The 24,990-nt window shown below is 46.2% G+C and overlaps 1 protein-coding gene across 8 annotated transcripts in view; it reads right to left on the bottom strand.

The window, feature by feature from the left end:
* Window positions 1–24,990, bottom strand: part of PAX7 (paired box 7) — an 86,727-nt gene that overhangs the window by 41,053 nt on the left and 20,684 nt on the right. For all 8 annotated transcript variants that reach the window (XM_032448793.1, XM_015882282.2, XM_015882285.2 and 5 more), the window contains exon 6: window positions 3,617–3,816. In XM_032448793.1, coding sequence (XP_032304684.1) covers window positions 3,617–3,816 — 200 coding nt within the window. The remainder of the gene's footprint in view (window positions 1–3,616; window positions 3,817–24,990) is intronic.

The raw sequence follows: 24,990 nt of genomic DNA, 5'->3' as shown, positions 1-24,990 counted from the left end.
ACCCAGAGAGGTGGTGGTACCCCATCATTGGAGACACACAGTGTCAGGCTGCATGGGGCTCTGAGCACTGAAGGAGCTGTGGGTGTCCCTGTCCATTGCAGGGGGGTTGGATCTGACATCCTCAAGAGTTCCATCCAACTCAAACTATGATTCTATGACTCTCTCATTCTATGAACAGATCTTGTGGCACATGTGCTTGTCCCCAGCTGCTGTGGTATCGCCATCTGAATCACTCAGAAGTGATGCTGAAAAGCAAAACCATCTTTTCTTTGGGGGGTGGGGAGGTGGGGAAATGATTTTGGTGGGTTTCTGGGAAAGGATTTTGAGATCATTCTTTGGAACCCATCGTGTCTGACTCACCATAGCACCAGGGCAAAGGGAAAGGGGCTGTTTGTGTGGGAAACTATGTACCAAGGTCTCCATTTCCAACATACAAACTTCTAAATGGCTTTTGATTGCGGGGCTGATCAGGGGACATGTACTCTTTCTGTTGATGTTGTTCAAACACCAAAGTGAAATAAGCACCACTATTTGTTTATAACTTGCTTTAAAAGCACAAGGCATTTGGGCAAACAGACCCAACAAATGGGATCATCTACAAGAGGGATTAAGTTCAACTCTGCAGAGCCATGACTGATGTACCCGCTGTCTCTTTGGGCACTGTCACCTTGAGAAGTCATTTCCACACCTGCGTAAGGATTTCTGACAAAACTATTCTCCCATTGAAAAATGCTGTACTGACAAAGCTGAGCCTATGAGAAAAAAGGGCTGTTCTGAAAACGTCCCCTTCTCTAGACATAGCAGGGAGAAAAGTTTCAAAATGATCAGAGAATCCCATTAAGGTTGGTTTGGTTTTTCTTCCATGTAAAACATTGTCATCGCCAGTTCTGTAATTGCAAAAAAAAACCCAGTGTAAAACCCCAAAATACACTGCAGATCAAACCCAAAGCTTCCATTAAATTCACTAAGTGAATTGCTTAGCTGTTGGGCTTAATTTTAAAAATCCATGAACTTTTGGCATTCGGCAGCTTGTTTGCTGGTAGGGTGGAAACAGGAGCATGCAGATGGGCAGGAATTCCTTCAGTGCTGGGCAATTAGTGTGGGCACATGAGTCAAGACATCGCCTTGCATGAAAACACAGTGGGAATTTCCACTGGTGGCCTCGTTTGGCACCAATCTGGAACTGAAATCCTGCTCTAGCGGAAATCCACGGCGGTGTTGTCCCTGTCTACACCAAATTTGGGATTAACCTTTGAATGGCTCAGACCCTATGGCGTGTTGTAGCTTGAGTGCTGGAATCCCACATCCCAACCATGCAGACACTGCGCTGACCCCTCTAAAGCACTGCTCACCCTGCCATGATCATCCTAGCAGATGAGAAACCGGAGCTTGGGAGCGCTCCCCCTTCACCTCCTCTTGTTGTTCGGCTTGGGAATTTTATTAGCTGTCAACGTGTCAAACTTCCACTTAGCTGGACAGCTGCATGACCAGCCGGACTCTAAGGTCTGCCAATAAAGTTTAACAGAGCTATCAGCTTTTCACGTGGAGGAGATTACACTACAGGAGCACTCAGGTATCAGAGAGAGTGAGTGAGAGATGGGCAAGCTCATCTTTCATATGGTAAAGGAAGAGAAAGAAGTATGTTAGCTCAATGGGATCCCATGTAGAAGTTGTGCCTGTATACATTAAAGTTAGAAAGCATGACAACAGCCCTGCTATAGAATTGTGTTTCACAGAGGGTTGGAAAGAACCTCCAAAATCACCTATTCTGAATGTACTTTTCATATACCCTCCTCCCACGTTAACACAAAATGCTCTTGAGGACAAAGTCTGTCCCTTAACACCCAGACCCCCTGATCCTACCATCATTATAACCCTCTCAAACCCAAAGTGCAATTTCTTAACCTTAAAACCTCTTCCCAAACAGGGCTAAGACTGCAAGGTGGTAGGAGATTTCCCTGCTGGATGCATGTGTGTGTGTGTGGCTTTTCTTCCCCCCACCAGAACTTGATTGACTAATGTTTGTAGGTCCCGAGAGCCAGTAAAAGATCTGCTCTGATATCCAGAAAATTTTACAAGGGGCGGCAGGCTTAAAAGTGGTGGGAAGAAGCTGAGCCTGCCAGGATGTCGGAATGAGAAAGCCATCAGGAATGTGCCTCAGAGAACAGCTGCTACTAGAGCCCTGGCAGGAACCTCCACGCGAGCTGCCTGGGAGCAAGTAGGGGGATTCAGAGATCACAGCTTGAAACAAGGGAAAGGTTTCCCTTATTTATTTATTTAGCTTTCCCTTTCTCTGCTTTCGCCTCCCAGCCTTGTCACAGTGAGGTCAGAACCTTATTGCAAAATGGAGAACCTACTGCTGGGTTTTGCACTCCCTGGTACTTTTGGGGCTTTCCCCTTCCTCTCCATCATGGTTCATGCAATGCAGATATCTCGTGCTTCATTAAAAGATACACCCTAAACTCTGTTCTCCCTTATAATGCCCTTAAAAAAATACCCCACATCAATCTATGCAAGGAATAGTACTTAGAAGCAGAAGATGGAAGGAGGTAAGAAGGCACCTGCCACAATGCTGATGGAAAAAGCCCTTAATGTCCCAGGTGTGCACAGGTGGCAAACATCCCCATCCAGGCAAAATGGGGCAAGCTTGCGGCAATCACACCAAGCTCATCACACTGAGAACCACAGAACAAAAACAAAAGGCTGTTCTGTGTTGGAGGGGCTGGTTAACAGGCCGTGTCCTTGCCACAAGCCCGCAATGCTCTTTCCCTCCTTGCCCAGCTCTGGCTGCATGCACACAGCTCAGTGCTCAGCCTGAAACCCAATCGCACGGCCGCGCGGAGCTCAGACTGCTGGGGTCTCCATTTCACTTCTCTAACCCAGCACAATCCCCATTCCCTCCCCCTTCCCTTCCCTTTCCCCAAGGGACCCTATTATACCCCCCGATCTGTTCACACTCCTGATCCCTCTGCGTGTTTGCACACACTGCTGACCCAGCCTTTATCTGGAAGACATAAGGGTCTCTGTGTGGAGTTCCCACAAGGGCTATTAATCGTGTAGATGTCAGAGTGCCCCGGCCCCAAACCCTCCCTTCCTGCTCCTCCCTTCTTCTTCCCTCCCCCCACCCTTTTTGTGCTCTCTGGGGAAAGAAAAAAAAAGAAAAAAAAGAAAGTTTGATGAAAATTCACACACGAATCTTGCAAACTTTGCAAAATATGATCTGCTCCCCTGGGCAAGGTTGGTCAATGGTGCGATTTCTCCTCCAGCACCAAATACAAACACACTCACACTGCTTCCTCCAAGGAATTTCCTTGCACAGCAAACAGAGAGCTAAGAGCCTTGCCAAGAGGGGGAAGGTTTGGCTCCTCATCCCAACCTGGATGGAAATCCTGCAGCTGGTACCTCTGCAAGAAGCCAAACCCAAATGGCATAGCTGCAAACCCATGGGAACGTGGGCATGTGCACAACTGGATTTTAGCCTCAGATTCTCACGTGTGAGGCTCCAGAGAAGAGGTCCATCCAAATCTCCACCTTCCATCCCCAACGCTGCTGTCTCTCTACCCAAGGGAAACAAGAAGCTGTGCCACCAGACTCATCCTAAGGTTCTGGTTCCTACCTGAACGCGGGCCTCGGTGAGCTTGGTTCTCTGTGCCAGCTCCTCCCTGGTGTAGATGTCTGGGTAGTGGGTCCTCTCAAAGGCCTTCTCCAGCTCCTCCAGCTGCTCAGCAGTGAAAGTGGTCCGGCTGCGGCGCTGCTTCCTCTTCAAAGGCAGGTCTGGTTCAGATTCGACATCAGAGCCTTCATCCAGCCTGTTTCCTGGGTGGGCAAGAGGAGGGGAATTGTGCTTAACAAGAGATAGGGAGCAAAGCTATAGGGCACACCAGGAAAGCAGCCTCAGTGCTACAGTGATGGCGTCCATCAAAACAAGTTCTCTATCTACATACAACACATCTACCAGCTTTCTACCACTACCACAGTTGTCTCTCATCATCGTTCCCCGTACTGTTAAAAGCCAACCTATCAGAATGGGAACCATTTGCACAAAGGGATGCTTCACACCCCACAGTGGTCACAGGGAAAGAGATTCCAGTTGTTGACTTATGTTACCTCAAGTAATTTCCATTTTTGGTTTGGAGGGACTGCGTTTAAAATACATAAAAACTGAAATAAGAGCACAAAGAATTTCAATATCTAATGCCTTGGCTTCTGCAGCCTGATTTCCTCTTGTGTTTTGGTGAAGTGTTAGTATTATGAGATTTCAGTCTTTTTAAAGCACCTTGAGAAAGAAATGAGAATTATTAGGAATTTTTTCCAGCTGGGAACAACACTGCCATCTCTGCTTCACCTCTGGGTTGGGCTGCCTAACCTATAGAGTTCTTCTTTTCTTACTTCACAGATTTCAGTGGTCATTTTGCACACAGACTCTTAGAGCATGAAGACAGCATCAGAGTCCTTCACTAAGGTCTAAATGGTCACCTCCTTCCTCTTCCTTTCCCTTGCCTTTGCCTTTCCCTTCTTGAGCCCCAGGTCCCCTCAATCTCTTTGCTTTTCTCTCTCCCCCATAGTGGAGCTGGAATAAGCAAGTCTCATTCTGTTCTTTATTTTCTTCCTATTCGGCTTGGAAATGAAGAAGAAAACACAGATTTTCACCAAATTTCCCCTCAGACTCATTGGGTTTTGGATGGAATGCCCTGCCAAAAGCATTACCAATGTCTCTAGCATTTGTTAGCAGCATCTCATGGAGCAAAGCTTGGGTTTCAAAGCCTGAGGATCCAACTGATCTTTTTGTTCAGTTCCTGTGCTACCGTCACCCAAAATCTGCCCTTTTCTTTTCAGAGCTGGGAATGGCAGCTGTGCCTCCCCAACAGCTGCTCTGCTTGGAGAAGTAGGAGGCAAACATCCCACCGGAGCTCACTTGTTTATCCTGAGAAGACCACAAAATGCCATCGCATTCTGTTTGCTGCGGGACAAAAATGCTTTTATGTCTCGAGGACACGTTAGAGCTGAGTTAACTCCAGTTGCATATTAACCAGCTTTCTGGTTGCATCCGTGTTTAGAAAAGGTCTGGAATCTCGAGTGGTGTGAAAGGAACATCTGTACTTGAGAACAGCAGCCCTGCACATCTGCACCCCAGATGATTTGGGGCAGGTAGGAGCACATCTGGAGCTCGGAGAACCGTGCTGTGCCAAAGCACATCTGGAAACCTGCAGCACACAACAGAGTTTTTCACGTTGATCACATAAGTCACTGGTGATTATTGGTTCAATTAGGATTTTTTTCTTGATCATTGATACAAAAAAAAAGGGATAGAAGTGTGTTTTGGCTCAGAATGTGACAGGATCAGTGAAAGAAAAGGAAAATACACCGAGACAAAATACAGGGCTGTGTTATCTACTACAGCTCACTGCTTTCTTGATGCAGGTGCTTACACAGCATACAGCAAGGCTTGGATCCAGAATCTCCCCAGGTGAGAAAAGTCCAGATCCCAATTTGCCCTAAGGATTTGAGAAAGGAAAACCAATTGTCACCAGTAACAATCTGTCCTATTCACATCAGCACCAGTGACCATGCTGGCCATCACCCTGGCTATAGGGCTAGAAAGAGAAAGAACCCAAACTTGCCACAGAAATTGATGTAACACTCTCCATCCACAAGACTCCAAGCAGTCCCCAGCTGGCATTATCTCCATTTCACAGCCGTGGCAGGGATGGAGGAAGTCACCCACCTACGGTCACTCTGTGAGTCAGGAGCAAAGCTGGGAAAAGGAGCCACAGCTCCTTGTGCCAAGTCCAAGGCTCCAGCAGCCCAACTACAAAGACAAAACCAAGAGAGCAAGAAAAATCCCAGGGCACGCCTGGAACCAGCTGGTTTCAGTACAGTGCAGCTGCTGCTGTCAGCCACAAGATTCACTAAATAATACAGAAAGTCGTTTGGCTGAGATAGACTGCAATATGAGCCTGTTACTTAGAGCATCCCCTGATAACAGGGACTGTCCTTTACCTGCCTAACACATGACTTGAGGATCAAACAGGTCTTTTCCACTCCTAAATGTGCTGGACAAACCGTTGCCATAATCTCCATGAAGTTTCTGTGCAATGAGAAGCTTCCCAGAGCTGCAGGAGTAACTCAAGGAAACCTCCCTTCCCAAGCAAATCCAGGGGGATCCATCCAAAAACCTGAGTGCTTCATTTCTTGCTCCCCATTACTTGCTCCTCATGCCTGTTCAGGCTGGAGTACAATAAGCAGAGCTCTCTGGAAGGGTTTGAAAGGAGCACAAGTAGACTGAGGCTGGAGGAGAGGAGTAAGGAAAAGCCTCCATAATTATGGGCTGGATTTGTCCTCCCTCTTCAGCTTTCTCATCCTCCCCCCTTCTCCTCTCCATCTCCATTCACCGCTTCTGGGCACCTCTTAGCCCCAGAGTTAAATTAATCAACAGGATTAGGTGGAATCGGCTGCAAGAAGACCCTCCAGGCTCAGACTGAGCCCTTGATGCCCTACAAGGACCTGCTGCCTCCTGGTGAAGCACCTTGGTGCCGTCTGGAAGGATTGGCAGGCAGGACCAGACATGAAAACGCATTCATTAAAGTGGGGATTGGGTATTATTGAGGGGGGGGAAAGGGAAACCACATACTCTCGCCTCCAGTATTTCTCATCTCTTTGTCACCCTCTCTCATTTCCACTCTCTTTCTCTCTTGCTTCCAGCTGCACCATCCTAAAAATTGAATGTTGGAGAGGTGAATAAGAAGGGAATGGTATCGTGGATGGCTTAGCTGTAACTGCACTGTTTGTTCTGCAAATGGCTTCAGCAAACCCACCCAGGCACTGCTGGAGCAGCAATGATGCTCCACAAAAGCAGGGCTGGAGGTGACAGCTGGGAAGCTGAAGGTGCCCCAAGGGAAATTGGGTTGGATGGCACAAGAATGAAGGCAAATCTCACTTTGGTGGTATCACAGAGATCTGAATTATCTCATTATAGCACTATGCCAGGTCTCCCCTTGCTCACAAAGCTCTCCATCCACCAAAGCTGCCATTCTTGATTCCCCAACAACAAAGTATAAGCACGTTGGAGGACAATAAAGAGGTTCTCAATGGCCTTGGAAAGGGCAGCTTCACCTGCAACATGGTGCTTTTGCTTGTCTCAATAAACAGAGCCACGTTATCACAAGACAGAAAGGAGGTACCCATCTCACAGATGGAAATCTCTCCTGATTGCTGTGAGGGCATGAAATAATAAACCAGAGGGAAGAAAAAGAATCTGCATATATTCACTACATCCACAATGCTACCCTATTCTTTCCTGTTCTATTTTCAAGCACCCACAGTATATTTAGCAGGTTGAGGCTGTAACTGGCTGTAGTCCAGCTCTGTGATGCTGCTATTTCCATGCTCTTTTTTCACCACCTGCTTGTGCAAGTAGCCTGTGTACCATGCCAGGACTGACAGAAGGTGTGCTTCAACCCAGCACATCCATAGCGGAGCTTCTGGATAGAGCAAAGTCAGATGAGGATGTAGCAGAGGGCTCCACTGCTGTTCTCTAGCACATATAGGAGTAGGGAGGTGGGACTATGCACCTCCCAGAAGCAAGCTAGTATCCCAGGTGGGATAACAAGGATCGGTAGGAAGCAGCCATTTATTCAGGGTATGGCTCCTGTGCTAGATCTGTAGCCAACAGCTTCAGAAGCAAGAGCTGAAACTCTCCCTTTCTTCTTAGCATCTGCCTTTCCCTCTGGCAGAAAGCAAACAAAACCCATCAAAATGCAAACAAGACTATGGAAAGCCTGAGAGAAGGAGAGAGACAGTGGCAGCATCACAGGAGCAGAACTGCATTGCCTTGGTTTTTCTTTCTGATGTGAAAACAAGAGCAGTCTTTTCTCTCTCTGCTTGGAAAATGATAAAGTCTTGAGTTCACAATGAGAAAGAGACACGTATTTGTTTGCAGAATAACCCTACTCACCTCCAAGCCCATCCAACAGCAGGTGGGACTGCAAAGAGGGGACGGAGGTGTTTCAAATTCATCTCTCACCCCTCTGCCCCTGCCCAAGCACATTCCCAGACACACACAAAACCAATCAGCGGCACAGCACATACAATAAAGCTTGGGTTTCCCCCTCCCTCCCCTTTCCAACCTGTAAACTCCCCATTCTCCAGCATTTGCTCGTGCCTGTGCAGCTGTATTACAGTTTAACATAGTTTAGAGGGCTGTGGTGTGGAGCGGAGGCAGAAAACGAATCACATAATAGTTGATATGCGTTTTAATCAAGTAATTCGGCCCAAGCAGAATGATAGTGCCTGTTGGTGGGGTGCCCTTGAATACCAAACAGACTGGGTAGCAGGCCTAGGAAAATGAAAAAGTCATTTACAGCTCAGCTGGGGGCTGCGGTGTTCAGCAAAGCATTAGCGTGGGGACCTTAGGAGATAAAGGTTTGGGTGTTTTTTTATATGTATTTATTTTATTCAGGCACTGAACTGGCTAGCTGTAACCAAACCACAGACGGAGGTAATGTCCATTATGGGCTTTACAACTTGGAATTAATACTCACAATGAAGATGATGCACTTGAAGAGGGATACAGGCAGAGAGAATTTCTGCCTATGGGGGAGTGTGGAAAGGTGGGTGTCAAAGATAGAGGGGCTACACAGTTACAGCCCCCCTGCCATACACAGGGAGAATCTCAGCTAGGACTTGACCATGATATACATATCTGCCTCTATGCAAGTTTAACTTCTTGGTTCATGTGCCAGCTTCAGATACACACAAGTCCAATATTCACCTCCATATTCCATTGTGAAATCTCTATACCTCCTTGACTTAAGTGTCTTTAGGGCTCAGATCTAGTCAGGTGCCAATGGACTTTGGAAAGAAAAAGATAAAGCCCCTGTTTTCCATGGGGGACTCATCCATCACTAAAAGTGATGATGCCAATATGAAACTCGCACTGAGCAAAGATGCAGCCAGCAGCTCCTGTCCCCTCTTCCCAGGTAACCCTGTTCATGCTGGGCACAAACCTTTGCCTTGAAGTTGGAAGTTAAGCTAAATGAAGGCTTTTCTAACCCCAGAGGGGAACAAGAATTGCATCCTTAACCAGCTGTGCCACGTGTTTAAACAGAACAACACTTTTGCTCTGGGTGGAGGGATGTGGCCCTGGAGACTCCATCTACTCTGCATGTGAAAGTGGTGAGAGCCATCGGGGCCCCAGCAGCTCCTACTGCAAATCAGGGTCTGGCAGTGCGGGTACCAGCTGCAGAGCCCCAGTGCAAAGACACATGGTCCCAAAAAAAAACACTAACACAACAAAACACAACCCACTCTGTTCCTTCCGAGCAGCGAACAAAACCAAATCATCCAGAACATTTGGAGAAAGATAGGGAGGGAGAAAGAGAGCCTACGTCTCCAACAGCCTTTGTTAATTCCCAGCACTGGTCTGAACATAAACAGATGGAATATCCATCAACTCCAGTCGTCTTTTCTTTTCTTTCAACTTGTTTCTAGTTCTCGCCTCCCTGCCCCCCCCCTCCCCTCTACCCTTAACACTCTTTCTTCTGGTTTTTGTTTGGCCTTTTAAAGAACCCCGAGGTAATGAGGCCTGCCCCAACTCCCCAGCACATCTGTGAAGTCCATAAAAGGCCCCTTTTTCACTTCAATATTCATAGCTGCGTGTTTGTGGCAGGCACAGGGTCCAGCGGAGGGCTGCGCCAGAGGGACTGCAGGGGCTTGCTGGCTGCCCGACTTGAATTGAAACGATGCAGTCGGAGAGGCATCGATAGTGCTCCCAAAAATGGGAAGCAAAGGGAAACCAGCTGCAATACATCGCAGCCCCAAGCATCACGCAGCCTCTCCTCGCTCTCAGCCCATGCTCCAGCAATGTCTGTTTTGCAAGCAAAGCATCTCTAACATCACAGCCACTCTAATAAGGGGGTGAGCCTCCAGGAGCGCATAACACCAGCTGGACTCCTCATTCCAAGCACAATGTAATATCTAAGTGCTCCGTGCATGCGTTACGACCACACTCTGAGGGCGCCCAGAGCTACAAACACCGTCATAGGAAAGACACTGCACCATCCAAACACCTTCATGAAAACAACTCAGATCCACAGGAGCAAGAATCCAAACTACCCAGAGATGCTTGTCGTCTGGCTGGGCTCTGTTCTGCCCTTATTCCTTGGTTCTGGTCTTTGTCCTTAGTCTTAGTCCTTAGTCTTAGTCCTTAGTCTTAGTCCTTAACCTCTTCCAGCACTTTACTTATGCTCAGAATTTTCCCCCAGCTGACTGAGCAAGAAGCACTGTCTCAGATATCTAAAGTCAAATTCACCTGCCTCCTTTTCCTGTGAAAACCTCCTGCCATCCCTCCTGTTCCCATCCTGTTACTGCGTGTTTTGCCAACACATCTCAATCCAAGTCGATAGCTGCCTTGCTATTGCTACCCTGGGGTCCCTGCGCAGCTCTATCACTGCTCCTGCATCCCAATTTGCAACACCCTCTTTTATTTTCATCCCCATCTCCTATATAGCTCTGCCAATGGCTCTTAATCTTGTCCTGTAGTTCCTCTGCTGTTCCAGCCCTGGCCTCCCTGGCTGGATACATCAAGTTAAAGACCTTTCAATATAAGACTCTTTCAGGAAAGATAAACAAATTTAACCTCATAAACCTTTCCCAACCCTGAAAAAGCAGCCTGTGAGAATGAGGCACCAGAGACCACTTAACCACACATGAGAAACACATTCCTCCCGCTGTTTGCAAGCCCTGCTTCATTTATCTGAATGTCAGAGCGACTGCCTGAAGCCAAGAGGTGTACAAGAGTGGGCACGAGCAGCCACTTTGCTTCCTTTGCTTTGCACTCTACCATGTCTGTGCAAACAGAGGGCTGCAAGAGTCATTAGAGCAGGTGTCCTGGGAGAGCGTCTGATTCTGTTTCCCCTCTTCTTTTTCCTTCCCTTCCCTGAGTCCCTGTGCTTTTATGTGTGCACGCATCCTCACTGCTACTTCCACTGCTTCTCTGTTCTCCTTGCTGCCTTCCTACCCTCTCCTGTCCCTCTCTCTGCTTACACCAGTCCCCCCCTGTTTGCTTGCACAGCAGAGAAGGCTTTACATTAATTTCATCCCATGGAGAGAAAACCAAAGTACGTGACTGTGTAGAGCCCGAGGAGAAAAGGGCCCAGCAAGCAGAGCGTGCCCCTCGTCAAGTTGGCCAACAGCAAGCTGAAAACGTGTTGAGAAGCCAGACTGTGACATTCGCCTGCAATTGAACCCCTCTGCTTGTCTCTGCTGCTCTCTGCTCGCCGAGTCGCGAGAAGAAAGAGAAGAAAGAAAAGTATAGGGAGGAGAGAATGCAAGTGACAGAAAGAAGGATTGAATGAAGGAGCGAAAAGAAAGAAAGATATCCCTGCGCCGCTTGGTCCTTTATCAGCCCTGTCATCTGGTGCAGGGCCCTGTGAGCATTGTCTCACCTTGGACAAAACAAAAAGGCGTTTTTTGTGCAGATTCCTTTAGAGCTGCCAGAGCCCGCACCTTAGGGGGTCGCTGAAGGCTGAATGTGCAGCTGACAGCCCCGCGCTGCCCGATGTGATATCAATAAACTCCGACACGTCAACTCTTCAGCACAGCTCATGTGGAAGGTACGGCTTGAATATTAAAACCTCCAGAGGCCGGGAAATAAGCTTGGGGTGGAGAGGAGGGGGGGGGAGGAGGTGGCTCAGAGCAAGAGGGGGCTGCAGTAGCACAAGCCGGGAGCAGGGCAGCCAAAATAAACAGCATCAAGGATCTGCTACCTGCTGTCCAAGTAACTGCTCCATGTCTTTTTGCTTTTCCTCTTGGCCACCAGTAAGGACAAGTGGCATCCAGATCCTCTCCAGGTCCTGGAGCAAGGATTCTCTGCTAGGAACTGAGCTGGACAGGAGCCCAGAAGCTAAAGGAAAATCCAAGCTCACCTGTTCAGTATTACATCCTGCTTGGTGGACGTTTGCTTCAGGGAGCAAATATCCTACCTCTTTGCACACCGCTGTTTATTCTATGATGCTGCTGAAATACATCAGCTGGTGACAAGGTCTCAGCCGTGCTACCCGCAAAGCCTCCAGCCCAGAGTGACAAGAGCCTGTTTTGCCAATGGGATGCTGTTTAGCACGGTTGTCCCTTCCAACACCATGAAAGGATGCTCCCCCAGAAGAGCACACACAGCATCATGACAGACTTACATGCTAATTCATGCCTGTTAACACTGCAAACTATTTTCTCTGCTGACACTTTCCACCATTAGGTTCCAGAGTGAACATGCAAAGCTGAGACAGAAGAGGCAGCTCACACCACCAGAACTCATCTGTGTGAAGCTCAGAGCCAAGCCAGGCTCTCTAAGACTATGTAATGACTACAGGCTCCATTTCCACTCAGATCACAACTCTGAAGTTTTAGTTTTGCTGCAAAGGGCAGATTTCTGAATTAAGCACTCAGAGCCTCAGATGGATGGTGAAGGATGTTAGAAGGTGAGCAAACCCAGCAGAGGAGCAGAGCTGTGCTGAGCAGGTCCTTCAGTCCCAATGAAAGCAGGACACAACTGTGACATTAAGCCACGATTGACCCAGAAAAACTAAGTTTACGAGTCTAGCACCAGCCCTACAGAGCAGTTTTGGGGAGGTAGATAACTGCATCTGCATGGCATTCTGTGGTTTTTATCTGCCAAGAATGCTCAGGATACATGACTTCATTCTTCAGCTATTTTAAAATATAACAAGGGATCTTTGAGGGGCTTGCAATGATCTCTTTCCCTCTGGGACTGTGATCCTATGAAGCAACTGTGCCTTGACAGACATACAGCAGAAGCTGAAACCCCTCTTGCTTAGGAATTTAAGATGAGGAGCAAAGTAAAACATGTTTCCCACCATCATTAAAGCAGAGGGATGTGTTCAACAGTGCTCTTCTCTTACCAAATGGAGAGATTCAATATGTGCAGCATAGTGGCCTTGCCTGTCAAACAGTGATGGGAGCAGGTACATTTGTCGCTACGTTTACTTTGGTTACAGCTGTTCAGATCCTGAGGTTTTCTGTTTTCCAGACAAATTCCCCAAACGCAGAGGCATGAGAACAGTTCAGGATAACTTTAAATCATTCCTACTTGCTTGGGCTGCTGATGTTATTTCTTATTTCTTTTTAAATAAACAAGAGAATTTAATCTCACACAGTAGAGATGTTCGAGCGGACCTGAAATGAGAAATCTCACTTTGCTCTCAGATCACTTGGATTAGGCTTTTTTCCCATTAAGGAATTTAACATTTCAACATGATGCTGTGATTTGAGAAGAGGTTGAAAACCTCCTGGATCTTTTTATTTCCCCCCCATGCATGGCTGATGGCCCTGGGATCTTTGCAGAAGCCTCTGCTTCTATAGTTCAATGCTGACCATTCTGTGCCCTTTGCCAGGCTCAGAATCTGAGGTATCCAGGAGTTGTGCCATGCTGTTTAGAGACAGAGAAGGCACAAATCTTGGTGCCATTCACACCTGTTCAGAAACAGAAGCACCACACAGAAATACTAATGGTCTGTGACCTACCACAGGGTCTAGCTGTGGCAGATAATAAGCAGCATCTGCTTCTTAAGCTGGACAAACATGAGGTAGAGGGTTTTTAAGGTCTCTAACATCAAACAATTGGTTCCCTAGTGAATGCTGCTGTGCAAATTTGAAAGCATTTGTGTGCTGGAACCTGTACGGACACATGCAGTCTTCTAAGTCAGCAAAGTGGTGGGCAAAAAAATATCTCAGGAGCTACATGTGGGATTGGCACAACCACCTAGCAAGCAAACAGCCTCTAAGCAAAGACAGGTACTAGCAACACACACTCAATAATAAAAGATAGAAACCCAAAGAAAACTACTTAAAAACCAAGCAGTGAAGTGTTACAACAAGGAAATTCCCACTCTCAGCTTGAACAGGCACAGCAAAGAGTCACAAGAAAACTATTTTTCCAGCTACTGATGAGCCCACATGAGAATCACTCACCCTCCATGGGGCTCAGTGATATGTAAGTTAGTTCCAGGCCATGTACAGTTTTGAAAGCTGAGTACTGACCATGCAAAAACCCAACCCCTTTCATCCAGCCCTTCTTCCCGACCGAATTTTACAGACCAGAGAAAATTAGCTGGAATGTTTAACGAACCTTTTGATATTCATACTTCTTCAGCTGGTAAATAATTTCATTCTGCACGCTGAGGACATTCAGGGTGCAAGCATGGAGATTTTCCTCTTGGGACGGAGCAAGTTGGCTTAGCTAAATTAAGAAATTACCTCCCCTGAAATTTGAAACACTTCAAAAATGCAGTTGCCTGCATTGTCCAAATTCTCTGTGTTTTGGGGTGTGAAACATTAACTGTTACTTGTATTTCTGCCTTTCCTATAGCCCATACGTTGGGGTTCAGAGGGGGCTTTACACTGTGCTAAGCCAAACACGGTGGAAGGACCAGGCAAGGCAAATAGGTGGTGTGAGTTCATTTTGCATGTCTGAGTCAATACTAGAAATAAAATGTGGATGTCCCGACTCCCAGGCAGCTGCTGCATCCTCTAGCTGATACTTTTAGATTATAACACCCCAAAAATTCATGGCTTGGTCTGATTCCTTGCTGCAGAACTCCTACATCAAGCCCCAAATTCCTGGCCAGGTGAAAACATTCCTTTTTGAAAGACATCACTTTGCTAAATATCACCTACAGCTCTAACACATTATTCAGGTAATTGATTAGCCTGCCCTTCTTACTTTAACACTTTCCTCCATGCCTAAAGATTCCCATTTCATGCTTCAGAAATGCCAGACAGAACAAGCTCTTGGGCTGCACGAGTTTGGTGGACAACCCCAGAGCCGTGAGCAGCAGTAGCAAAGCAGAGCCTTCAACTAAACAGAGAATTCAGATGTCTTCTAGCAAATTCAATGGGTCAGCAAAGGTCTGAAATCAAAGGTGCCCTTTGAAAGCTGGAGTGTTTATTTGTTTTGCTGGTTTTTCTAAACAGACAAGTCAACATTAAAACAACCCGCGGGATGTAAAATAAACTATGGGACCGGGATAAGCAACAAACCTAGAAGTGAGACTTGGGTAAAATGCGTGCCGATGAGCTGGATGCTGGATATGAATTTTAACCCTGGGCTTGCTGTGGTTTTGGGGAGAAACCCCACCGGGATATTCAAGCGCCTGGCAGCAGCGGGAGCTGAGCCCCATTCTGGGAATGGCAGGGCTGCCCTGGGTCACGTAGCCACCGTCCCACTCCCCACTGCGAGGGGCCCCAGCGTTGGATATTTGCAACCGGCTTTAGCGTCACAGTGGGAGCTGGAGAGGACTTACCAGCCCCTTTGTGCTGGATACGCTTTTCGGTCCAATGCTGCCAGCGCTATCGCTATTAGAAATGCCACCAGAATACAGGATAGATTTTCCACTCCCTTCTCATCCATTATCTTATCTGTCTGTATTGTCTCCTGTTGGGTATTGGGCTCGGGGACAGCTGACACACACACAGACACAACTCAAGAAGTTCCAGCAAGCCTTGAACCTCGTCGCGCGGGCCATGACTGGGTCTTTTAAAGGCACGCTTTGCACACTGTGTCTCTGCGATCTGCACGGGATGCTGATATTTCTGGGAAAGACTTTCAAAGAGCAGCACATGCCTTGCACCTACTTAGTATTAGGTGGAGCCACCCATCTCAACCCAGCAGAGACTGAGTGCTCCCTTTGTACCTACAAACAATCTTGCCCTCATTGATTATGAAAGATTCTGCCTCGTGCTGACCCCATGGGAGCTTTGTCGTGTTAGTTGCTGCACAGAGCCATGATAATGCACTGTACCTTCTCCATAGGCTGATATCAACCCAATCCAGCACACACACACCTTGGGAGATAGGTTACAAACTTGCGCGTGCTGCCTAAGTTCATTTAGTTCATAGCCATCCACAGCCAACCTTGGAAGAGTGGTATGAACAGCATGAATTTTTCTTCAGTACAAACACAGTCCAACTCCTATATTATTTTCCTGCATAGTTTCACTTGCATCAATTTCATACTAAGACACAAGAAATTCCCTGCCCAAAGCTGAAGTTTCCATCCAAAGCAACGTACAAACTGGATGAGGTGGATATCTTCAATGTTAAGAACACATAAAGGAAATTAGATTTGGATTTTCAGTATCTTTGTAGCTCAGAGTTATGCGACATCAAAATAATTCTGTCATCAATAAAACTTAACCCACCTTCTTCAAATTGGAATCCATTCTAAGCACTCACCGAATTTATGTTGATGGCACTCAAGATGATATCCCAAACCTGCACAATGTCACCCTCTGCTGACGTGTTCAAACAGGAGTTTTTATAACAAAAGAGATAAAGGGTTCATTTAATACCCACAGTCCTTCCTCTGACAGATCCCAGTGTCAGATGCTTCCCAACGGAGATGCAAACTACCCTGTTATTATCTCCTGCAGCCCTCACCCAGTGGAAGCAATGGTGGTTACCTGGTGCTGATTAACTTATGGCTGACTTGTGCCAAAATAGAGATTAGGGAAAAAAAAATCACTTCATTAAAAAAAATAGTTATTCACATTGTAGGCAGCATCTAAAAGTCCACACGTTTTGAGTCTGAAGGCTGGAAAAGGCCTCCCCAAAAACCCTACAAACTCTTCATTACTTGCTGGCAAGATTCTGCTCTGAGAACTGAAAGTCTGAGAGGAATTAGAAGCGATCTGAGCAAGACCATGAATAACTATTAATTTATTAGAAATCCTTTTATATTCATGAGACGAGGCCTGTATCCCCTTTTCCATTTTCACCCCTCCTTGGCTTGCTGTGCAGAAGCACCTACACAATTGTTTTAATATTGTTCCTGTTGACATGCAAACAAAAAGGCACCGATTTAGCAGCTTCTAAGTCCTATTCCATAAGCTTCGAGGTAGAGATTACACTCAAATGTTTTCATGCTTTCAGAGTCTAAATGGTCAGGTAAATTGAAATAGAGAGGTACAGGCAGCTTACTAGTGATTGCACACATCTAAATAACAATGCTGAGAAGCATGGGAAAGGCTAATATAGTCCATATAACAATGACATATAGACCTTCTAACATGCTTGCTGTGTGTGATGTCTAAAGGGGGTGATGGATAGATCTGGGGTGCTCAACATGCAAGAAGTTCTGCATCTCACATTCTATCTTACATCCCCATAGGCCATGAGCAGTAAAGAAGGCATAGAAGAAGCAAGACATTTTGCTGTACCCCCAATGACAGTGAGAGGGGAGATGTGTAGAACAGAAAATGGGGGAGGGTGGGTAACAAAAGAGCTAAACGTGCAAGTTTGGGAATGAAACTGCATCTCTGAGGTTCTCTGTGATACCTGAGTGCCAAGGGTGGAAACATCAGCAGACAGCACCATCCCTTACGCCACTGTGGTGGGAGCAGTGACAAAAGGGATGGAGAAGGAGTGCACAACAAGAAATAAAGAAGAAATAAAGCACAGCCCAAGGAAAGCTGAAGTGACACCTCTGCAAGCTGAGCCAGGAAGCTCCCACCTCCCTCCACCTGGCTCACCTTAGGTGAGGGGCTGCATTCCCATTATCTGTCTGCCAAAGGGATTGTAAGCATCTCCAGTTGATGTTGGGTTGGTAATATCTGAGATTTGTGAGAGAAAGTTGGATAAATGGTTCCAAAGGGGTGAAAGGAATAAAGAAGAAGAAGCAAGTTGGGGTCCAGGAGGTTATAATGACATAGGCATTATATGGAGGGTTTTAGTGTCTCCTTGGGGAGAGAGATGCTGGCATAAGGAATTGAGGAGAAATTTAGCGGCATAACTGAATAACACAGGAGCTGGGGATGAGGAAACTTAACAGCAAGAGAAAAAAGAAGACTTAGTAGGTCATGTCCGGCACACGTCCATCAGCCCAAGGCTGCTCTTGCCAGGGAGAATTTTTCCTTCCAATGCTGATAGTTCAGTTTAAGTCCCAGCACTTCCCTCAGTGCCCAAATGCCACAAGAGAGGGAAATCCAGGCATTCCGGCTTCTCTAACCGCTAAGTACTAAAATCTTTCTTTCTTTTTCTTTTTTTCCCTCTATCCCTATTTCTTTTGATTCAGACAAAACTCCCTCTGAAGTCGAGTGGACCAAATACGAGGGCATTTACTCAAAGCTCAATTCAGATGTCACTGGGGGTAAAATCTCCATAATGCCAGCTGGCTCTTGCTTGAGTGAGCAGTCATTGCTCCTAAGTCGGCCGCCCAGGAAAATCTGCACCGGGTCTGCAGGAGGTGGCCATGGTTGGGCTGAAGAGGCAAAAGGAAAGAGCCTGAAATGGAGAAAACATCCTTCAGCTCCATAAGTATCGCCTATGAGAATGGTTTGCCTGCTATATGTGGGGAGAAGCTCATGGCAAAGCAAGCGGCTTTCTCTATGGATTTCCCCAGCAAAGGCAATGCCGTTTGGTCTTTCAGCATCACGATCCAGTCCACCGAGTTGCCTGCAGAGGGTGTTAATTGTAATTTATGGAGGAGAAATTCCTAATAGCGGGCGAAAATCGCGGGCTTTGTTGAAATTAGCGGTCCACTGGTTTAGAATGGTGCAAAAAATATGTCTCTCGGGCTGCTGCCGACTGAGTGAGATGTACTTGATCTTTTTTTTTTTCTTTTCACCCTGCAGGCAGGACCCCGTGCTTATTTCTTCCAGCTTAAACAGCAGAAGACACATTAAAACAGAACAAAGCAGAAATAAAAAAGGCCCGGACCGAAAAACCTCGATAGTAGGAGGAGGGAAAGGGGGGGGGGAAAAGTTAGCAAAAACTCAATGAAGGCAACAGCCGTTTCTTCCCGCCTCAGGTCTGATTCAATCAGGTCTTTCAAAAGAAACTCCTGTCACCACAAACTGCCTTTTCATGCCAGATTCCTCCCTGCTCCCCCTCTCTGCCCCATCCCAGCGACTTCCAACAGCACCGATCAATCTCCAAAGCGACACCCAACCCCCCCCCCCCCTTCCCAGCTGCCTTCAGCCACCGCCGTTCCCAAGCAAAAGGCAGCTTCACCCAGGAAGGTGGTGTAAAAAATGTGGACAAATTTCTGATTTGCAACACTCTGGGAATGGGTTTATTGCCATTGTTTGAGTGCAAATGTATAAATAAAGCAAAACGAAGATTCCAGGGTGAGTCCGATGAAAAGCAGAAAACAAGAAATTTTATGGCCATAAGTGGCGTGGGCTAATGGTGATTTTTGAGGCACTGGACCATGGTAGTTACTTAGCTAAATGATTGCTGTGAAACCGGGCAAGAGGCTTATTTCTTAATTACTGTTACATATTATGTCAAGCTGACACTTTGAGGCGTGCTCGGGCAATGATAAAGTTAGCCAAAAAAAAATAGCAACAACAACCACAAACCAACCAACAACAACCAAAACTCCCTTGCCATCCTGAGAGGCTGTTTTTAAAGCATGTTACTTGGCAGTGATGCTGGGAAAAGGCCGTGCTGGCCCTTAGAAAGGGGTGTCCCAAACTCATGCTGTGCAGCAAAATGGAGTTATCGGCACCGCTTACCTCTAGATCCATAGGATAAGGGGACTGGATAAATGGCTGGAAACCTGACAGCCTTTCAGCTGGCTTTCTCAGGCACTGCTCTGAGCATCTTCGGCTCAGAATGTCCAGAGTAAGAGCCAGATTTTCCTCTTGGCCACACGGAGCCCAAGCGCTGTGACTGGGAGCATCATTCCTACAGGGCGTGCATGGGATAGAGCACAGAGCAAGGCCAAGCAGCATGCTGTCCCCATCTCTGTCCCCATCTCTGTGGAGCTGTTCTCATTTCTAGTGGCCACGGAGCTGATTGTGGTTGCATGCAATGCAAAAGTAAAGCCAGGATAACCCCAAGCTGCCAATTCCCTGCTCACAGATCTGTCCATCTAGACACCAATTTATGTTACACACGTGCTTTGATCATGAATAGCCCATATGTAAAAAATCACACATGGAGGCAGCTCTCATTTACAGTTTGTTATATATCCCTGTAGGCTTGCAGCCCTGCAGGCTGTATTTTTGGCCTCTGCTACTTTACAAAGTAAATACGCACGTATAGAATTCCCCAGGTGCTGCCCTCTCCCTCACTATTTATATAGGAGTCTTGAACAAAGGCACGTTTGCTGCATGGTTCTACCAGTGTATTTTCTTCCCAGTGCTCCAGAAGAAACAGAAATTATACATCTACAACGCCTTGCAATAATTGGCTCACCACTGGCTTGAGTTGGGCATAGACTGAAGAATATCAGGCTAGCAGGTATGAAAGCAAAGTGACATCACAGCATCCTACATCATCCCTACTTTTAATTTGCGTTATCAGCCAAATCAGCACCTCTATCTCTACATAACCCTTCAATGTGTGACGTGCAAAACCTGATGCTATTTCCCCAGTTAGGTCAGTTTTACCCTATGTAAGCTGATTCTACCCTCCATTTAAAACAAAATGATGACAAAACTAAACATACCAAAGGAACAAAAAATACCCAACTCTCTGTGCAAGGATGCTAATGGCAAAATATATTCACAGCTTATCTAATAACCCGAGCTGCATAACTGCAACAAGTAAGCTCATCCGGAGGTGTTTAACTTATATTATGTGAGCAGAAAATTCTCCCTGAAAACAGAAAGAAAACGAATGGAAAATGAGAAGTCCTTGCTAAGGATTGGAATCAGTTTCTGTCCTCAAATATCCTCCGAACAAATGTAATTATTTGCAAATTGTGGGGCTTGCTTCACAGCTAGCTGGCCGTGCTCCCGAAAATGCATGGGTCGCCCATTGATGTTGGAGAACAAGTAAGGGCACTCTTTCAAAACCTGGAGAGAAGGGGGGAAAGGAGAAAAGAGGAATACAAAAAGGCAGCCTTCTTTTTCTAATTCCTCCTCCTGTGTTGTGTTTTTCTTTTGCCTTTCAGCCCTATGGAATAATTTGCCTTCAAGAGCCCCTGGATTCGCTCCAGTATTTTTGAGGTAGGAAACATGCAGAGGTTTCATTCTTTCTTTTTTTTTTGACTCCATCGGGTTCAGGTTACACGTTGGGGTACAAAATCATAAACAAATGGACGGCATTTCCATTTCTGAAGTGTTTCCAGTCCCCTCACCCTCTTGCCCCAATAGTAGGTACATCATAAGCAGCACAGTGTAAGTAAAGGAAGCCAGGTGCTTAACTGATAACAAGACCCTTTCTCCCCTCTTCTATAAGTGGGTTTTGCTTTCTCCCTTGGGTTCCTGGCTCAAGTCTGAACTCCAGTCTTACATGCACTGAGCAGGTCTGTCTCGGATGAGCCTTGAGGAAACTGGTTGTCCCAAACCCAGAGGTCTGAGCCCTTAGTTTTGTAGTCCCAGTAACACGAGCCTAAGTTGCCTGTTTTGAGGGCAGATCACCCCAATCAGAATCAAAGAGAAGTTGTCAAAGGAACGGGACAGGGATATGGCTGGTAGCTTCTGCAGCAGCCCTGAGTTTTGCAGGGTTATATATCAATTCAGATAGCTTACATGTTTCTTAAACATCTTTTAGCCTCAGGAGACACTTAGCTAAACCAACATTGGTCTGTCTTATTGTAAAAATGAGGCAGGCTGGTCATTTTGATTCCCTGCTATGCTATGAACTCAAGGTAAGACTGGTTAGACAAGACAGGGGTGGGAACCAAAACAGAGCCAGAGGGAGAAGAAGTAGCTTGTTCAAAGGTAAAGCAATTTGCTGCTGGAGCCAGATATAAAAAGCCACTGCTCAGAGTTGTTGCTTAGCTCCACAGCTGTTAGTCAAAACACTTAGCACATCCAGAGCCAGGAAAGGTTGTATGTTTGCAGATTAACCAAAGGGGTGGTGACATCGAATTCAGTTGCTTTAAAGTTCTGTATTTACTGCAAGCTCAAATAGGTCCATCAGACTCACACATTTATGGCAGAACCTGTCCCTTAAACCTTGCATGTGAGCACAACTCCTCTAAAATGAGTATAAAAAGAAACCTTGCATACAATGGGGAGTCCTTGCTAACTGAATTAATGGTTTCTCTTTCAGCTGCTCCCTTTCCTAGGAGGTTGCCGCAAAATACCTTCTTAGCACGTCTGTGTTTCAAGCCATCAGGCTGCTCACATGCATAAAGTTAAATACGGATGTAAGTAATTGCAGATTTGAGACAGGAGACAATAAGGACCGAATTTTCAGTGGCTGAGCCCAGGCCTCCAAAACTGCATGCCTTAAATTGGGAGATGCGGTTATGAACGATCACGCTCTCGTATGCCCCAGAGCTCTGAAACACACACACACATTTTGCACGCACCAACCCAAGTTCTGAACAATGAAACCCAGAGCAAAAACGTATCGATTGGAGAGGGAAGTGACTGATCCCTTCTCTGATGCAAATGGGGAATCTCCTATGAAATATCCGAGTTTCATAGTGCATAAAGAACACAATTCCAGATTGGTACTCATGAGATTTCTTGGACGTTTCAGAGCAGATGATTTTTAGCAAACAAAATTGGGCAGACAGTTGCATCATTTGCCAAGTAATCGAAATGCTCCCCTTAGAAGCGTGTGAAATAACAGGAGATATGGAGCTTGTGGGTCACAGAACCAAAATACCTAAAGGGCCTTAAATCCACAGCCTACTCCATTTGCAAAACCCCACGGAGTGAAGCCATTTTACATTACTTAAGTGGGTTCAGCCTCAGCACTGAGACAAGGGGAGACTTGGGGAGATGAACTGAGACTTGGGGAGGTGGAGGAGGCTCCAATGGAGAGGGAAGCACATGAGGCACACATTCTGTTCTGTTTTTAACTGTGAGCTCCCAGTAAGTAAGTGACACACTTGGTCTAGGCCATGCTCTAATTTCCTTACCTATAAAGTTTTGATCACATTGCCTTCCAGCTTGTACACAGTGACCCAAAATCCAGTAAGGATGCTCTGTTATGAGTTCACTATCTGTTCCTAGGTAGATTTTCCAGATGGTCACTTTCCATTTTGAACTTTTAAAGGGTTTTTCTTCCTGATATAAAACATGAGATGTCTGTTTCTAAGTGGAATAAACCACCGACTCAGTGCTTGCTTGCAAGCGAACGAAAAGCCCCACAACATTCAGAGAAGATACAAGTACTCCCAGAAGCCTTAAAAAAAAAAAATATATATATATATATACATATTTGGTTAACTGCAATGTTGCCTGTAGCTCTTTGTGGAGGTTTTAAAGCATCAAAGCTCAGATTTGTTATATTGAACCTGGAAAGCTTCAAAAACTTTTTGTAAATTAAAATTAAAAGAAGAAGAAGATACCAAGAGCTATGAAGTGGTATTTTTCAGATGGGAATATGCTTTGATTTCGGTGGTTAATGCAAATAATACTCACTCCTCCTCCTCTTTCCCCCTGCACCCCCGACAGAGTTTTCAGTGCAGCAGACAGAAGGTGGGGAAAAACAAATATGGCATAAATTGTCTTGGTAAACAAGTAAATAGTGTCATTTAACTCTTCCCCCTATGACTCCTTGCTGGAACTCTGAATTAGTTTATGGTAGGGCTCTGTCAAAAGACCCCCCTCCCTGGAAACAGAGGTGAGACCTCAAAAGCCATTGTCTCTTTAGTTAATTAATTAAGGTAATATTGAGTAGAGCTTTGCTTCTAAGTTCAAGGAACCCAGCTGGGGGCAGCAGCCTCTTGTTTGATGCCATGAATACGGTGGAATGAGCTCCGGGCCCTGCATTAAAATCCAAAATCATTTAAAACATGCCGGGGAGGAGGGGATGGGGGAAGGAGCCCAGTTTATAGAGCTTTACAGCAGGACCAAGCCTTCTTCAAATAACTACGGGGGGTTACTTTGCATTTTACACCCCTGCCAGCTAAGCAGCAACCAGTTACCAGCTTTGTGACTTTTGTCTTTAAAGACCAAGGCAGGAGGAGGCTGCTGGAGTTGTGCAGAGCTGATTTCTTTCCCCTATGCAGCCTCCTTGTTGGAAGCTGGGGAATGCTTCTTACCGGTGCCTGGCATTACGTGGCATTAGTCAATTTTGCTTACATGGGGAATCCTCTCACGGACCATGGGATGGGATGACTCATTTGGATAAAGTCACACCACCAATGTAAGTCTTTGCAGGCCTAAGCTGGGAACGTGGTTTATTTCCAAGTCACATCTCGTTGTTTGCTCCTCGAGCCTCTAAAGAAAATAATAACAATAATAAAAGCCAAAACTCCAGGTCTTTATTCAATCTATAGCCCCGGCAGATACCATGGGTATTTTCCTGCATAAAACCCTCAGGTTATGAAGAAAAAGGCTCTGGATTCAGCTCTGCTTAGTAATTTTTACAGGAGGCTCCAGCCCTGGCTTTGCTGCTGATACTCGGTGTGAACCTGAGCAAGTGGCTTCGCTTTGCTTATCCCCAGCTCTAATGTCACCTCATCCCCTAAAGCAAACAGCATCCATCCCACTCTGCCTGCAAAGGAAGGTGCTGCACCTTGCCCTGGTCCCTACATACAGAACTGTTCCTTTGCTTTTCCTATAAAATGGGAATTAATCAGCTGATGGCTGCGGGATTTAATGGCTGGAGATATCATGATCTTTGTGGATTTGAACCTCTCTTTTCCCCTCGTCCCCATATGCTGTGCGTTAACGTCTGCCGCTGTGTTAAGTCTAATTTAGTTTGGTATCTTCTCAGGGGAGAGGTTGGCTCTCATCTGTCTGTCTGCCGTGCGCCAGGCACACCAGTGGCACTGTATAAATAACAGTGATCATAAATAGCTGACAACACCTGCTGGTTTTGAATCAGCAACAAGTGATAATCCTGTGAGCAGCTAAATGGGACTTTGGGATTCCGGGTATTGGCCTGGTTAACCGGCTCCTTGGTTTGATTATGTGTTTGTGTTTTCCCAATTCTCTTTCTTTTTCTCCTTTGAAAGGCCTCAGGGAGCCACTGTGGGGACAGGAACGACACAAAATCTGCTGCTCTTTCATCACATCGCTTCCTCATCTGTTTCTTTCTCTTTTCCCCACAAATAGTTCCTA

This window comes from Coturnix japonica, chromosome 21, assembly GCF_001577835.2.
Source record: "Coturnix japonica isolate 7356 chromosome 21, Coturnix japonica 2.1, whole genome shotgun sequence".
Lineage (NCBI taxonomy): Eukaryota > Metazoa > Chordata > Aves > Galliformes > Phasianidae > Coturnix > Coturnix japonica.
This window is presented reverse-complemented; position numbering and strand designations above follow the sequence as displayed.